General features: G+C 37.3%; 1 protein-coding gene across 1 annotated transcript in view; it reads right to left on the bottom strand.

The window, feature by feature from the left end:
* GPR158 (G protein-coupled receptor 158) overlaps positions 1–18,349 on the bottom strand; it is a gene marked incomplete at both ends in the record, with an annotated part of 175,901 nt that overhangs the window by 62,092 nt on the left and 95,460 nt on the right. The window contains one exon of the mRNA XM_079538527.1: positions 16,236–16,304. Coding sequence (XP_079394653.1) covers positions 16,236–16,304 — 69 coding nt within the window. The remainder of the gene's footprint in view (positions 1–16,235; positions 16,305–18,349) is intronic.

The following is an 18,349-nucleotide window of genomic DNA, read 5'->3' as shown; positions in this document are numbered from 1 at the left end:
TGTTTTCCGTAAAACTGTACTGGCAAATGCACAAGTAAACATATTGATGAATTCTTAATTGTCTCACATGTGCAATTTTTTTTTCAAAAAGAACTGCTCAACCACAAAAATATTTGAGAAGTAAGGCTGCATGCATTTTATGGGCATATCTTTGTTCTACAGCATCTTTTATAGTTGTCTTTAAAAGCTTTAGTCCTCCTCGTGATATGATATGATGCCTTTTCAGGTCTTCAAGATTTGAACTCAGAAACTGAGAGCAGAATTAGCACTTGCAGTTGCTTTTGCTGAAATATGCTTCTGTCTAACTTCAGATTTCAGATTCAGACTTTGTGATTTTGCGTTTAAAATTGGATTTTATTTCAAAGATGTAAAACAACTGTAGATAAACAAATTGTGTATAAGCAAAAGAAAGTCAGAGGATCCAATTTTCCATTATTTTAAAAATTTAGCAGGATTAGGAACAGAAACATATCTGTCTTGAATGTAACAACAGACAGGTTTCTCAGGAAAGTCCTTTATAGCTCAGGCTGTCAATCTGTAACATAACCAAGTTCAAGCTGTGTTTTTCCAGTGAAATCTCTCCTTGTTTGGTACTCCATGGTTATGTACCAATCATTGTGACGTTCTATTCAGTTCTTCATTAATTTTGTGAATGACCTTGTGCATAGATGGTTAGTAATGTTTGGGTATTTCCATGCACAGCACGTATTGCTCTGAATCATCATTCTCTCATCTGCTTGTTGCTGACCGTCTGCTTTTAAGTTCATGTTAGGTATTTGCAGTACCTGAATATTTGAGAGCCTGTAACTGATCTGCTGTCACAAAACCACCATAAGGAAGAAAAGTGTTACAGCTATTTTACAGGTAGGTAATAACAGCACTTGTATTTAAAATAACATTCAGGTATGTGTTGCACAACATACTCCCTGTCTGATCACCCAAATCAGAAATCTGGCTAACGTGGCCTGGTGTTGCCATTTGGTTGCCCCTGGCAGAGAAGCTGAAAAGTTCGAAATGGGAAAGAGAAATAGAGGGTCTGGTTATGTCCCAGCTCTTACCTGTAGCCAAGATGACATTGGATCATGAACTCAGACCTAGGAATCCAGAAATGCTACACAGTTCTATACCTGATTTGTCCCCATCGCAAGTAGGTGAGATAGGAAAAGGATGTAGATATCTAACCAGCAGTAAATGATCCAATATGTAGAGATTATAATCACTCCCTCAGTTGCCATGTAAACCTGGATACACCTAAAGTCTCCTACATTTTGTTGGATTATATGTGCTTATCCCTGTCAATAAGTAAAGGAAATTACATGTTCAATGGAGCAGGTATTAGAAAATAGGTCTCCCTTTTCTCTACGTAAGTAGCCTAACCAATGTGTAAAATATCTTCCTAATAGACTGTAGAGTTAGATTAATATTTATACTGTGCCTACTACTGCTTAATGAAGGAATGTGAAATGGAGCAATGGCAGCACAAGAGTCTGAAACACTTCTCACGCTTCAGCTTCTTTACGCCACAGTGCTAAAGCTTTCTCCAAGGCGGTACATGTTGGTATTTCCTAACACAGTGAGGGGAACTGAAACTGAGTGTCACATCAAGAATGCATCTCTGGCTCTGAGCACTCAACTGCTTAATGTCAAGAGAACCCAGGCCTTATTTGCCCTCAAGGCATCAAAATTAGGCAGTACAATATGGAATTGCAGTGCCTAATAACAGGTCCTGAAAAAATTTTCTCTGATCAGAAATGAAGCTATGTTAAGAAAAAACTGTCTGCTGGTGGCCCATCAACATGATCCGTTCAGCCATCTTTGGTCTTCTCCCTTCTGAGATAGTGGTCAAAACAGCTGAAACCCGTACCTGCAAGGTTCCCTCCTGTTGCTGCAGCTGTGCAAATAGTAGTCGTGCAGGACAAGCACTCTCATTTGCAGTCCTGACACATCTCACTTGCACGTGCCACAAAATGAGCTCATTAGCACATCAACAAAAACAGCAGAATGAGAATTTCTTCAAAGGTTCCACTCCTTTCCAAACACAGGGGGAGTCCTCCAAACATTTCAGTGATTTATCAGAGAAGAGGCCCACCTTCTACCACAGGAGACATATTCTGCTGCGTTTTGTTGCTAGACAGTCCTCTGCCTTTAATGATTATTGATTTATATAAACTTTCTCCGTCCTCCCTGCTGAGCTGCTTGGGATGTTGAAAAAACAACTGAACAATAAAAATAGCATAAAAGCAAAAGGATAAAACATTTAAGAGCAAAATAACCAGCAGAACTAAGAATGAGACAGTAAACAGAAACCAAAATAGAATAACTTCAGGGGTCAGAGAGAAAGACAGCATTTAAACAGAAATCAGAGTGGTAAAATAGACACAGACAGCAAGAAGATAACATATGCAGGTAGTGAGACCCCACCTGAGACTGGCTAGAGTAAACTCTTAAGCCCCACAATTACACAAAGTGCCAAGAATAATCAAAGGCCATGACCTCTTTTTTCTTCAAGGATCCTGAGCACTCACTATATATATCACAACTATTTATGATTTAAAACAAACTCATCCAGGCAAATTTTGACAGGATTGTTTGTGACATGTCTGAGATAATAAAGCATTACCTCAGACTAAGGAAATGAACCTAGCAGACAACAATGCATCGCAGTGCAATATTTCAGACACTGTACACAGGACACACATGGAGAAAAAACAAACATTTCTTTGAATCTGCTAAGTGACCACAAAATCTGCTATGGACTCCTGACTAATAGAGCACTCAGTAAACAGAGTGGTTTCAGCTTTCTTTTCTCCTGTTTCTTAATGTATTTCTCAATCAGATGAAATGAAATCCTACTTGAATTTAGCTCACGGTTGCAATTTATTTTTTTTTCATTTGTTGAAAATAGCATGGAATGACTTTTCCCAAATTGACTCTCTTCTCTGTAAGTCATTCACCATCAACTTGCTTGCTAGTCTCATCTGATCAGTATCTGCACTCGACCCCACTGTCCGTGTTGCCTACGAAGATGCTCCACAGCACCTATCCCTGCACTGATCCTGGAGGAACACCACTCATCACCAGTCTCCACTTGGACACTGAGCTATTGACTGCAACTCTCTGAGTGCGAGTGTCACCATCCAGCCAATTCCTTATCCAGGAAGCAGTCTCAGAGAGTGCAACCACACCTGAACTATCATATTTGTTAATTTCAGTATGAAAATCTGATTAGTTATCTATTATGAAATTAATTTCTCATCTCTAAGTTCTTGATCACCTCTGATATCTGCTATATACACTGGAGAGTCAAAACAGAAATGAGTGCCTCTCACGACTGCAGCATTTGATAACAAAAGGCTTTTGATGTTGTCGAGTTGCACAGTTACTTGGCATGTGAGAAAAACCTAATGTAGTAGAGGTTTCTTTTCCAGATGTAGCTATACTGATGGCACTTATCCTAAATTGAGAAGCTGTGCATAAGAAAAGAAGTGTTCTGTATTTTTTGTGTTATTCCAACAACCAACAGCAGTAACACAAAGTCAGCTCAGATGGGGGTCAAACCAGATCAAGTATCTTCCTGTGAACCTAGTAGTGTTTCACATCTTTTGGTTCCAGAAAAGTTACAAAAAGAGCAGCTGAAAATCTAGTTTAGACTTTTTTAATACTCTTGCTGACATCTGAAATTGGCAGATGCATTCACATTTCTAAATATATCTATGTAAGATTTACACTGTAGATATTTAGTGTCTCTTCTGATTCAGCCATCTTCCACAATTCTTGGGTCTTCATACAAAGGAGCGTATGATTGTCTAACAGCGCCTTTGTTGAATTAATGGTTGATATACATAGGGCTTTAAAAGACTTGTAATGGCAGCATTTGCCATCTCCTCTTGTAGCAATGACTGGTGATTACTTCAATGAAGATTGCCTGCTACAATGCCAGTAGCTTATTTGGGTTATGATTTCAAATATGTAAATATGCCTTGGGGCCTGGAAAGTTGACACAAGTTTAATTAATATAGATATAAATAGCTAACTAAATATCCCAGCACACAGATTTTTTCAGATTAGTTCTTTATAGGTTTCAAGTCAGTGCCATCAATAAAGAGAGCAAAAAGTATCAGCTGTCTGTATGGTCCAGGAAGCTCTGCCAAAGAGTTTCAAAACAACATTTCAATGATTCAGCATACTGGCGAATTCAGATTAGGAGATTAAGAAAAAATTAAGAATGCTTGCTCTGTACCCCAATACATGTTATATTTGAGAAGGATTAGGCTAGCTAACAAATCAAACATTAGCAGATGTAATACCATACTATTGGAATATATAGAATTATTTTTTTGTCAATCTGACAACTTGCATACTTTGAAGAAGAGATCCAACATGAAGAAAAGATCTGAAGATCAAATCAAAGCTACAAGCTTTAAAAATAGTAGTTATTTTAACTAATCCGTATAGAAAATCCCCAAATTTAGAATGAAGATCAAACCTCTGGACAAGATACAATACTTGAAGAAAAAGTGGAAAGACTTTCCGTATATGAACAAAATTTCCTTTTTCTTAAATGTCATTACAGTCTGTGTAAGTACCAGCATATGCCATAGAAAGTATCTAGGTACACAGAAAACAATATTAAACATTTTTTTCAGCGAAAATGACCACATAACTCTGATCACACACATAAATGGTAGTAAAAATATCTATTTATCAGGAAAAAAAAAAAAAAAGGAAAACCAAAACCTGAAGATCTGGAAGTGTTTCTGCAATGAACTTCATACACACCACAAAATAGATCCTAAACTGGTGGCAAAACGTTCTCAAACAGTATCAGAAGCATGCTGCTGCCTTACTGGAACTCAGCTGTTGTGGTAGAAGAGGCTATGGTTTCTTACGACAAATTCATGCCTTGTTACTCTTTCACACTGCACAGGGATTTCAGCACATCCAAGGAACACACTTCACAGGTACTCCAAATAACTACCTAGCTGTATTTTGCTTTTTGCTTACTGCCTTTCTTACTACTCATTAACCAATCTCACACAGGATGTACAGAGTAGGGACTTCCTACTGTCTGCAATACATCAGAGGAAAAAAGAGAAGAAACTGATAGTCCTATCTGCCAAGAGAGCTAAAACATCTGAAGGAAAACATTAATTTCAAGATTTACACAATGCTGTTGCTCACAAAACCTTGCTAATCTAGTATGTAACTGAACTCCTTACAGCACTACTTCTCATCCATTCTACTCCATCCAACTTCTCACTGTGTATGTTGGATGCAGCTCAATAGAAATTAGTGGAGAAGTTCTGACACACAATCCTCATGGACCTGGAATCTACCTTTTCTCTGTTATTATTTTTATGGTTTAATCTTTTCAAGCCTAAATCAAATATTCTCAGATCTCTCTGAAAGTATACCTATCTCCTGCAGCAGTATAATCACACACTACTGTACTCTTGAAAAGATGAGAAATTTATCTTTAAATATTTGTCCTTCCCTACATCTTTAATAAAATATTGTAAAATACTTTCATTGTTATTATTAGTAACAGTCGTTTGTAATGCAATTCTTATTCATTGATCAGGACCCTGCTGTGCAGGGCACAGCTAAGCCAAACATCCCTGTACCAAAGAGTTCATAATTTAAATATGAGAAACCACACATCAATATAAAGGAAGAACAAAGAAAGAATAAAAAATTTATCTTTTACAGTTATGTAAGTGGAGGTCCAGGAAAGGAGAAGAAAGTTTGCAAGGATTAGTGAGAAATAACTTTATGCAAGCAAAGAAGTAGCACAAAATGTACAAGCTGTGGTTTTCCAGGTACCTTCTACAACATGTAATTGTGATGCTGAAAGAAAAGTCAGTACTGCATCAAGGTACAAGGTGTCACTTCTATCTTATTTTCATTTCTGTACTGTTCAGTTGCTCAATTCTGGATTAATTTTCCTACTGCTGTGTTAGACTATTGTGTTTTAACTCTTAAAGGCAAAGTTGCCTATTCTGTTTTCTCACTATCATCCTTTCCTTTATTACATTGCTTTAACTAATTGGACAATATGCAGTAAGGCTTCACTTCAGGCTTTAGCACCCTGGCTTATTTAACAATTAACATCAAGTAATAATGAAACTTGTGTATGATTGAAATAATTTAATATAAACTTGATTAAAGATACACTGTGAGAGAACTGGGTAAAAGTGTTATTTTATTCCACTTGCAATTTTGTGTGTGATAAATTAGTCTCATTTTATCCTCTTATTTTTTATGTTCTTTCTTCCATACATATTACCTTGGAATTGGTTTAAACATTTTGCCTTTGAAATTCTTCTGTTTGTTTCTGATAACTTTGATTGAATTGACATATTTCTCTCTTTGCTTCTTTTCTCCCCCCGAAACATGTAAATCTTACGGAACTACATCATGTCACTACAAGAAGTCCACAATGGATTCAGATTTCAAAGAGATTAGTATGCTGTATATTGGCTCTGAAGGAAAGAACATTCCTTAATAGCTTCCTCAAAACTTGCATATATTTGCAGATCCGTGCTTGGTCCCATATATGAAGAGGATCAAGAAATCAAATAGTTTTGTTTGCAGAAAATTCTATTGTTTTTTTTTTTTCTTGGGGTCCTAATATACAGTGGCTTGAAAGGATTCAGGATTGTGTCATGTAGCATCAGGCTGTTTCTTAGAACAACTAATTCTCTTTTTTTATGAACATTTTTTTTCCACCCTCAGTTCTAATGTTAGTTCTGAAAACAGAATTCCAACCTCTCCCTTCTTGGTGTGATTTAGGCCCAGGAGCTATGCTTTTCACTGTTCCATTCTCATAAATTGATCTTTTCAGTTTAATGATGAACCTTACCCTAACTCCTGCCTTTCATTTTTTTATTAACAATGGCAAAGATTACTACATCATTCTCAGTAATAGCTAGAGGAAATAAAGCTTATTTTCTGCACTAGTACTTTCCGATTGGGTTGGATTACTCTATAGCATACCTTATATTTTACATTGTAAACTTGTCTCTGTTCTTGTAAGCATTTATATTAATTTCCAGTTCTCTACAAGTTAAAAACTAATTTCTTATTTACATCAGGTGATAAATGGTTTTGGTGCATTGATTTTAATTCTACTGATCTCTTACCCTAGAGTTTATAAATGAGATGTTTAATTACAGTGCTACACTGTAGTGAAAGCTTTCCACTACCACCATTATAATTCTGTAATATTTTTTTCTGTGGAAAGATTTCACTAGTTATCAAATTATTTTGCCTGAGTACTGGATACTGCTTAACAGTATCTGGCAGTTGATATTAAAAACTGTTACATCATTGTATCTTCAAGATTCTCAGCAGGAAGAATGACTGAATAAGGGCAGTCTCCATTCTTGACGGATGGAATCTCCCTTCTTACCAATCTCTTCAGAAAACCATCAACTTCTCTCTTGCTTTACCATAATGCATTGAATTTCTCAATTCTCCTAATCCTTAACTATTAATTGTCCTGTATGAGGTGACAAACTCAGAGTATGGCTAGAAGATACATAATCCTTCATACATTGAAGAAGAGGGACCTAGGAGAAAAACGAGTAAAGATGCACATTTCTGCTATTGCAATATTCTGTAATACTGTGAACAACACCTTTCAAGATGGAGATGCTGCTTTTCCCTTTTCCTTTGCCTTATGCTGACCCAGAGTACACTGTCAAGTGATATGCAGTGAGATAGGTAAAATGCTGTCTTTTATCACTCAGTTGTACACACTGCATTAGTCTGTGTCTTAATTTTAATATCACAATCTCATGTTCCAATCCAAGGCACGCCTCCACTTCACTGGGCGTGAGTTTATAACTCCACTTAGTTTCACATAAGATAGTTTGGCACTACTAGATTATCTAAGTAAAGTCCTCCTTACACCTGAAATGCTTCTGCTTTCATTTTCTTTTGAGTTCTTGTTCATGCAGATCACAGCACCTCTGAACTTAACAAACAGGCAAGAGCAGAGTCTAGCTTCCATGTAATTCAGAAGGTTCAGCACAATTTAATGCACTTTTACTTGACCACAGCTGTTACTCCTTAGATCTTATGCATGAAAGCATGAATAAACAATAAGAAAAGACATTTTGTAGAAAAATATAAAAAAGTATGAACAGGTACCAGGCTTCCACTGAAAAGACACTGAAAGACACTCCGGTAAGTGAAAAAGAATGACTGAAATTTATGTCCCACCAACATGCAGTCTCTCAGGTGCTAAACTAATTAGTGAAGGTAAATCACTAATAGACGTCAGGACTGTGTCCTGTTGAGAATATATCTAACGTTGACTACAACCTTTAGTATTTTCCTTTCTGGTGCAGTTCAATCCCAGTACCTCTGTAATATGAAAAACTCATTTTCAATTTTACAGTTCAACAGAAATGTGGTATATCATTTTTATTAGCTTTTCCGTAAACGTTCTGCCACGTTTATATTTTGAACTAATTACATGAGAACCTTTATTTGCGTATTGATTTTTCATATGCTTAAGTCACTAAAGTAAAATTTGAGCATCTTAAACTAAACATTGTACATATTGATGCAGTGTACTTGCCCAGTGGTGAGTGTGGTCATCAAGATACATTTGTCTGAGATAAATGTTCCTATCATTTCTAGCCTATGCTCTACTGAGATCCATCAATAAAATAAAGGGCGTAAAATCCATCAATAAAATAAAGGGCACAACACTGCAATAGTATTTTTTCCTGTTTGCTATTCTAATTCAAAAGAAGCAAGGAACCAAGGGATGACTTTCACTAATTAGGTTTTTATTTTCCAGGTATTCTTCAGAATTTTTTGTGCTTGCTTATGGCACAGTGGTCTCCCACCCAAGTGCTAGCCAAACTCCCTAATGCATTCACTTTGGAGAGCAACGCAGCAGATTTTCAACCTGTGCATATGGTTATATAGGCTAATACCAGCTAAAAAAGCCATGGGTAAATATTGTACATAATTTTTCACAGTCATGACTTTGTAATACTACTCTGAAGTGAAGACATTAACTTAGGAAATTTTTACATATGCAACTTACTATATTCATGTGAATGACTGTGGCATTATGAGTAAAGAAGAAAGGCCATACTCCCCTGATCACAAGAATTATTCCAATGAATGAAGGACTGACAAGACTGAATCACTGCAATCCAGCAGTGCAACACAGTCATTTAAAATACAAAGGTTAAAGAAAACCCAGTTGGTTCAGGTCACTAACTTCTGCCCTTTTCTCTCTGGATCTCAACCCTTTGCACGCACACAAACACTTGGCTATTCAGTGAACCTAGACTCTGACAAATGTGTCCTTCAAACTCAGTTCTCAAAAAAGCTTTCAAGGTAGTGAAAATAACACTTCCCTCCTGCAATCCTGTACTGCACTTTTGGATCTGTGGGAATTGAAGCCTATGTTTCCTCTTGGTACCACAACCAGTACAATTATGAGCACAAGAGTTTACGATAGGAAAGAATGGTAATGCCAGTACCTCTACCTTCACTGACCTACTATAGTCCGTCATTTATAATGCCCACTGTATCTTCCAATGACATCTCATATTTTACCACACAATTCAAAAGTTACAACCACATGAACTTACTATAAGGCTGAATGCTGCCTGGTGAGGAAATCTCCATACTTGGATGTTTTTAACACCTATTTGTATAAAGCCCTTTAAAACTTTGTCTAATATCTGGGCTTACTGCTGATCCTGCTTTGAGGAGGACATTGGACTACAGCCCTCTTGAAATCTCCTCCAGTCTGAGGTATTCTGTGAACACAGCACGCAGACAAACCCAAAAATACACAACACTCTCCCCACTAAATTCCATCTATATATCTTCCTAGCTGCATGGTGTCATAGCTCTACTGGGTTTCTAATACATGAAACAATTGTTATTTACAAGGAAAGACCAATCTAATCAGGTTCATGAGACATATAGTTGCAACTAATCTCAGTTTTAAATGTGAATAGTCATATATTCAACCATTTCTAGTTATTTCCTTGATAGTAGCTACTAGATATTTTAGGATAGCTATATTGACTTGTAACAACAGAATCACAAAGAACTATTATTGTTTTTGCACTACTCAAAATACATTTATTCAAAAATCAAAAAATGTTAAATGTTAAAAAGTAAAGAGTCATAAGCATTTCCTTAGTGAGATGCAGAGCAAGAATACAAGTGTTGTTGGTGCGCATGGGTTTTCTGTAATCTGAAGCAAAAGCTTGTAACATGGAGACTGTACCAGCTCAGTCTGGGCTGCTGCACTCAAAGTCAGCTAGCTCCCAAAAAAGCTACCACATGTTAACCTCAAGTGTATTTGTCTAACAATGACACTGACTGAAAAAGACAATGTTGCATAAGTCTCTGGTTGGTTCCCCAACTCCTCTGCCCAAACAAGACAATTTATATATAAAATCCTGGCAATATGACCTTTAAAATCTACCTTTTCTTCTGGCTGGACATATAACCTGCTATAATCTAAATAGAAGGAAGAACAGGAAGAACTTTTTCTAGAATACTGTGGAAATCTGTGATGATTATCTCAGAGGTGAGAGCTGTCCTTGGTCTCCACTGGCACGAATACTCCTCTACACAGGCCTGTTCTTCAGCTAATGTGAAACAAAATGGCGTTCATCATTAAGAGTTTTAAAAACTACTTTACGAGTAAAGAGCATGTAGCTATGTACTGAAAAATAATCAAGCTAAAACACCTGGTGCATGACAGGGGGCATAAAGTCTGAGATTCACTCCAGCACATCAGTACATGCACTGCTAAATGTGTTGGAAAAAGCCATGTCTTTCAGTTGGCCTCAGTGAAAATCAACATATAAACAGTCACTGAGCTCTTGCAATGCGCCACTTCCAGGCATACTTGAGGGACAAATGCATAAAAGCATCACACATTATTCCATTTTCACATTCATTAATGCCAAAATCTAAGTTCTCTTGTGACCTTGTTGCTCTACTCAGGGCTATGACTAATGGAGCTACCACAATGTTCAAAGCTCACCTCTCCTGTTCTAACATATATATGGAAGACTGAAGGGAAAAAAGCCCAGACCATATCTATGTTCTGCTACACCCTACTTTTTATTTGGTCTCATAGGCCTAAAAGCTAGGTCTCTCTATCTTGAGTGTGAAACAAAGAATAAAACAGTCCCTGAAAGATCTTAACACCTACTCAATGCAACAAGATGTCTGAGCACAATGAGATTATTCCAGGTTACACTACTGAACTGCTTAATGAATGTTAGCAACTCAATGCACTGCAGCTATTTCTATAAACTGAGAATAATACTGCTTTGCTATAATTAGAAGTTTGGAAAACCGATGGCAGCTGGAAATAGAAAGAATTTAGATGTTTTGAGCCAAAAGATGAGAAGATTGAAGGGAAAAATCCCAACAGCTTTTAAAAAGATGCTCCACAGCCTCTCCACTAATCCATCTTACAGTGTAACTAATTCTACTATTATAAAACTGCCTCGCTGTGTAACATAATTTTCACTTTATTTTAACCCTCTTCCCTGCTATATCAAGAGCATGGAGAAGAAATTATTCTCTGCCCCTTTCGCATCACGATACTCACTAATTTTTATCACTGGCTCTAGAAATTATCATAATACTGCATGAATTTTAGAGTGCATCCTGGAGTTTCAGTTAAAGTACACTAGTAGTACGGAAAATGTTTAATATATCAGATAACCCACCCAGTACCCCAGGATACATTTACCATCAACAGAGCCCAGAGTGTGAGTCACCTCGTGTTCAGGTTGAAATCTAAAATGGGTTGTAAAATGCCCAATATCTCGTCAATAATTATTTGGTAAACATTGATGACTTCTTCAGGTTTGGATACACACATAAGAAACAAAGAATCATAGCATAATTTAGGTTGCAAGGGACTTCCAGAAGTCACCTAGTCTAAACCCCTACTCCAAGCAGGTCTAATGAGGTAAGGTTGCCCACGTCTGTGACTATTCCAAGGTAGGAGACTCCAAAGCTGATGTCAGCAACCTGCTCTGATAAGTAAAATCTTTCATGGTATCTAAACAGAATTTCCTGTTTTCCAAACATTTTCTAAAATCAGCTGAGATCTCAACCCCAATGGAATTAATCAGCTACTCTATTACAATGTTTGTACTCTATTATGTGTTTGATGAAGGTCTTCACAACATGAAAAGTTTTCAATCCTGCATCAATGCAAGATGTGTTACAGTACAAGCAAGAAAGGAAGTTAGTAAAGGTCTAAAGCATGTCCAACCTTTTGGCTTGCCTGGGCTGCACTGACTGCACTCTCGGGCTGCATATACATAGGTTGCATCAAAAGTAACGCCTCCTATTTATTTTCATAGAAGCTATAACAGATATGAAAAGCACAGTAACTCTGACAGAGCAAGTTATCAGCTATAAAATACTATTTTTCAGCATACACACCACCATTAGCTACGGGTTTTGGCCAGTGATAAACAAGAGCCTGCAAGCCATGCTTGTCAAAACCTGCACCAGCAGAGGTAACCCATGGTCACTGTTGCCACTGCTGGAACACACCACCTCACTGTGCTCACATACACTCGTTGGTCTCCATCAGTGTTCAGCAAGTGTCAAGGAATGTCTATGGGTGCCAGTTTTTCTGCATGAAGGAATTAAATTCTATATCTTTGCTTCATCTGCACTTCCGTGTCAGATATCGTTCTATCAGACTGCCTCTCTGCTCCTATCTGTCATACAGCAACAAGTTTAACAGCATATGTGTTGGAAGGTTCCACCTCTACTACCATACCACTAACATCTGCCTCTGACAATGTAGGCCAACATAATAAAAGAGGAGGCATTACTTTCAAAGCAGCCTTCCTAAAAAATATACTATAGTTAATGTATATAAATAACAAAACTTATTTAAAAACAGGAGAAAACAGGAGAAAACACATGAAATGAGAGGCTCAGAAACGACAGCTGCCCAGCAATTGCTGTGTAAAAACTATGCATTTTTAATAGACAAAGCTCCTCTGCCTTGTTATAATTCAGGAGAAATTTGTGTGTTGTTATCAATATAGCAGAATTTGAAAAATAAATTTTGGTGGAGATCATCATTAGCATTTTCTGTTTGTTAGAAGGGTATTATAACAGCTGTTTTTCTCCCCAAAGGCAGCTGGCTGGTAATATTATTTTTCAATTAATGGCACTACACTATGAATAGATTACAGCATGTAGACATGAAAACAATGACAATTAGTTGAAGAAATTAAGCAATGCAACAAAGTAGGTTTTGGTTTCCATTTAATTGGAGGGTAGGGAAAGTCACAGATGCAATAAAGCTTTTCTGGACACAGCAGAATTGGTATGCTGAAGGCTCTCAGAACAATCCAAGGCAGACTGGGTGAATAAATATAATAAAAGCCAGAGCTGGGAAAGCACAGGGAGTGGAAAGTAAAGATGCAAAAGACTTGAGCAGTGTTGAGAAAGTCTAAGGAGAATTTTTAATTTTTAAATCAGAATGTAATATTGCATTGAATCCTTAAATAGATTATATAAATCTATTTTTCAACTTTTAGAGATGAATTTCTGTCATTTTATTCTTATAACACCATAGATGCACTGAGGCAAGCTTTGTAATCTGCACTTAGTTGAGCGTGAAAGTTAAGTTTTTCAGTTTTGCCTTCCAAAATACAGTAGAAGAAGAGATGATACAAATGGGAAAAAGTATTTTAAAGAAGATCACCATACTGCAGTGCTGTCTGGCCCAAAATGATGAACTTCACTTCCTATTTTAAATTGCATTTCATCATAGCTGCAGAAAATTTATCTGAATCTGCCTAATTAAGTTGTTACATTAGAACAGAATAGTTGAATTGGAAAGAACCTCCAAAGATCACTGAGTCCAACTTCAGGGCTGACCAAAAGCTGAAGCATATTATTGAAGACATTATCCAAATGTCTCTTGATCAATGACAGGCAAGAGACATCAACCACCTCTGGAAAGCCTGTTGCAGAGTTTGACCATCATCAGGATAAAGGAATTCTCCCAGTGTCCAATCTAACCCTCCATGGTGCAATTTTGTGCCATTCCCACCATGCCACTGGTCATCAGGAGTAGAAGCTGGCCCTTCTTTCTGCTTCCCTTCCTCAGACTACTGCGGAGAGCAGGGAGGTTGCCTCCTGACCTCCTCTTTTTCCAGTGAAAGAAGTAGCCTCATCCCCTTCCCACAAGACATGCCTTCCAGCCCTGTTACCAGCTTTGGTGCCCTCTTCTCAATGCTTTCAAGCATTTTAATGTGGTTGTAATATCACAGAGTCCAGAACTGCACACAATACTCTAGACCACACTGATGCTAAATAATAGCAAGATAATCGCCTATTTTGACCAGCTGGTCATGCTCTGAACATTGCACCCCAACATGCAGTTTGTTCCTTGTCTGCCAGGGCACACTGCTGGCCCATGCTGAATCAGATTGTCTTAAAGCATGTTTTCCTCTATCATAAGATCAATTCACATAGCTAAAAAACTCTGTGTGCACACAATTATGTTTTTAAACAACATCACAGAGAAACAGAATACTCCCAAACAAGCACAAACAAAACTCAGTTTAGAGCTCAAGTTTTCTTTCCCATTCTATCTTGCTCTGTTCTGTGCTCCTTTTCCGAACAAGAAGTAGGTGAGAACATTTAGTATACACATACAGCAAAATGTCAAGAGTTCTCATTTCAAGGACCCACACCCCATAATTCACAGCTTGTGGTAATGCAGTTTTTTATTCCTTAAAAATGATATAACGGACCTCTATGGCTATGTTTTATATATGTTCTCACACCGTACACACCTACTGTTACACTTTCTTGCCCTGGATCATAAAGTCATGGAAACTCCCACAGTGAATTGAGGACCTGTGATATTGCAACCCTGGTGTTTCTACATTAGCTCCAATTTTCTTTGTTTTTACTGAATATATTCTTGAAGATGGTGAAATAGATTAATTTCCACCAGATTATTTATATGAGCTTCATTACCACACTAGGTCCCTCCACTTAAACCTTTAAATCAAAATGAAAAAATTTAGGAATAATCACCCGATAAGTAATTACCCATGTATGAAAAAGAACCCCACCAAATAGTGTGGGAACACAAAACTGCTGTTACAGGGAAGTCAGGTGTATCCTTTGCTTTTCAGCATCTAACAGAATGTGTCCTCGGAGAACATTTTTATATCATATGAGATGCAGAGAGGGACAAGGTCCCACCAGGTATCTATATCCCAACTGGGAGGCAGGATCATCGGGATTTTTCAAGAGAATGGTTTTCCTCATAAAGTGTCCAATCATCATTTTGTACTTGCTGTACATCTTACATTGTCCACATAAGTGAAAAAAGGAGGAAATGTTTAAACATTAGTGAAAAGCTGAGGGACACTTCAATCCGCTAATTCCCCCGCCCAGCTCCGTTGTCTTCCCTCTGCATTTAAAGGTCATGGACAGCCATCTCTTGCACCTAACAGTATCCTTTCTCTTCAAGTCGGCTGCTGGTAGAGAACTCTTTCTTTACTACCAGTACCTAAGCATCCCTGACACTGAGCTCCGAAAGATGGTCAGTCACCAAAGGACATTTGCTCTTTCTGGAATACAAAAGTTAGAGTTCAAAACAAGAACTGGGAAAGATGCTGAAGAATCGGTCACTGGTGAGCATACTGTAGACATAGCACAATGTGAGACATGGCGAGGCTCTTGAACTGAAGCCAACATCGTACAAATGCTGGCTGGTTATGATAAAGCCTCTGCCTTGGGAAGACACTATGTGGCGCCTGATTCTCTAGAAAAGCAAGCTGGGGCTGCCATGAAAAGGAAATTCCTCACTTTTTGCTCTGTGGTATGAATTTCTGTGCACACTTTACATACCCTGCACAACTTTCTCTAAGCAGAGCATAGAGAGGTATCTTCTTTCAAGGCTAAAACTCAGAACACTGCAAAATTTCCAAGTAAACATACTGAAATATTTCTTAAGCTGGAGATGGAGAATATCTATAAAGACAATAAAACATTCAAGCATTCTTAAGAATATTTACAGAACACGGCAAATTTTATTAATCTTATTAGGCTAGTCATTACAGTAACAGTTTTGATAATCACTTTTGTCACCAACATGATTCAAGCATTTTCTTAAATTGCTGACAAATACAAATACATAACTTTTCAAAAGAAGATGCAGTTTGGCTTACCGGAAAGTATAGAAGAAGTGATCCAAAAAGAATGGTTTCCAACAGCACCAGACCTGAAGCTCTTATACTCTAGAAAACAAAACAAACAAACAAAAATACAGAATATTAGAAAATTCCTATTCAACACATTACGTGGATACATTTTGAAACTGCTAAAATGGCTCCCAGATGTGAGAAACTACAAATCATGGGAATAACAGATATGAATTTAACGGCACATTTTTTTCTGTACTATTTAAATGCTAAGAAGTCCTCTGAACGCTCTGAGCTACCTATTTAATATTAATGATTCAGCTTTCACAGTATGTATGAATAATCTACAATTTTATTGAATACAGATTGTGCTCTTAGATTGAAAGCACCTTCATCTTTCCTGGAATTTTATACAAAGATGTATATATTCAGTCATTAACTTGTCAGGATTATAAAATACAGTGCCATTTCCTCACTGATTCTAATGCAGTCTCCATCATAGTTTTATTCCATTTTAAAATAAAAAAATCAATTCTTTTCCTTAATATAAAGTTTGCTCCATTGATGATTTATGTATAGTGCATCTGTACCTTATCTAAAAGACAAAACATCGACACCACTTTCCATTTCTTTCCTTCCTCTGAGACAGTGTTTCATCCATTATTTTGGACTAAGGCATTGCTCTCCTAACTGCAAGCAATGCAGTCAGGACAGCAAAAGAGGCTTTGCCAAAAATCTTTTGAAAAATCCCCTTATTTCACATCATAAAATCCTCTCATGGACTGGAATCAATGGTCTGTGGTAATCACTCTAATGAGTTTGGATGAGAGAAGTTTATCTTTCATTAGTAAGGCAATCATTAAAAAAACGATCTCTGTCTGAATGGATTTACAGATGCATTTTTGGTCCCACAGGGTACAGTTTCTACTTGCAAAAATGGTGGAATTTTATAGATGGATCTTTTCAGTGTAACCTGATTTCATATTTCAGCATTAACTTTTTTGACTGGTCAGTGTCTTTTGACTTTTACAGGTCTGACATATAAAATGTATGATGAAAGATCAGGAGAAAATTCTCAGAGACCCTTACTAATATTAGACAGTTATACCAGCAACAGTGATATTTAGCAGGGAAGGTCTTCTAACACCAGCACGTTGGCACAGACACCAGTGGTCTGATCTCCCACCTTGCTGAGAGTTAAATTTGGGTCAAGTATCAGAAAGTGAGGAACATTTTAAGCCAGTTCCTTTCAGAATACAGCTCAGCTGTAATCCTCCCATGGAATAGGACAGGTTCTTTTTCTGAAGGTACTCTGTCATATCATCCATGCCCGTGATCTAGGGTGCTGATGTTTGTGCTCTGTATGAAGTTAGCACTGAATTGTGTTTGCACACTGCATTAGGAAACAGCTTATGAAAAGCACACTGAAATGTTTATTTTCAGAAGACTTAGAAACACAACACAGACTAAAGATTTAAAGTTCTTTTGACTTTTTCCTTCTGCGACAGTGTAACGTAAGACTTGCACATATATTCAGTGCTCAGGATAAAAAAGAAAAGAGACCACAGAGATTTTTGTATCCCCTCTGAGTAACAGTGCCTTGTTCTGTTTTCCTGATTTCTGATGCAAATTATTCCCCTCTGCATCAGAGGGGAATAATTCCTAGTTCAGTCAACCTCATTTCCCGCTCTTTATTCCCCACTATTAGAAAGTTCTGCCTAATGTCTCTTATACTTCCTGTAGTACATCTTTAATTCACTATTTCTAGTGCTGTCAGCCATGGGCATACAAGTTATTTCCTTATTTTTCACAGGCATTATTCATGCATTTGAGATGTATTATGGATTCTCTTTTCTGGATTTTTCCAATTCTTTGATTTTTCTGTGTAGGTCTTTACCTTGAACTTTCACATTGTGAGTTTCACAGTAAGGATTACAAAACTATTCTGCTACCTCACTCTAAAATTACACCCTGCACCTGAGACCTAAATACTTCTAGCAAAATTTTATTAGAAGGTACGTGCTTCCATGAAACGTTTCTTTAGAAAGCAAAGCAAAACAAAGAGGAGCACTACCAAATAGCTGAACTACTATAATTATATCTCCCAACAAGGTGCAATGCCTGCCATAGCAATTACTGAA

The sequence above is a fragment of the Tetrao urogallus genome (genome assembly GCF_951394365.1).
Source record: "Tetrao urogallus genome assembly, chromosome: 7".
NCBI classification, from domain to species: domain Eukaryota; kingdom Metazoa; phylum Chordata; class Aves; order Galliformes; family Phasianidae; genus Tetrao; species Tetrao urogallus.
Note: the sequence above shows the minus strand (reverse complement) of the source record. Positions and strands in the feature narration are given on the sequence as shown.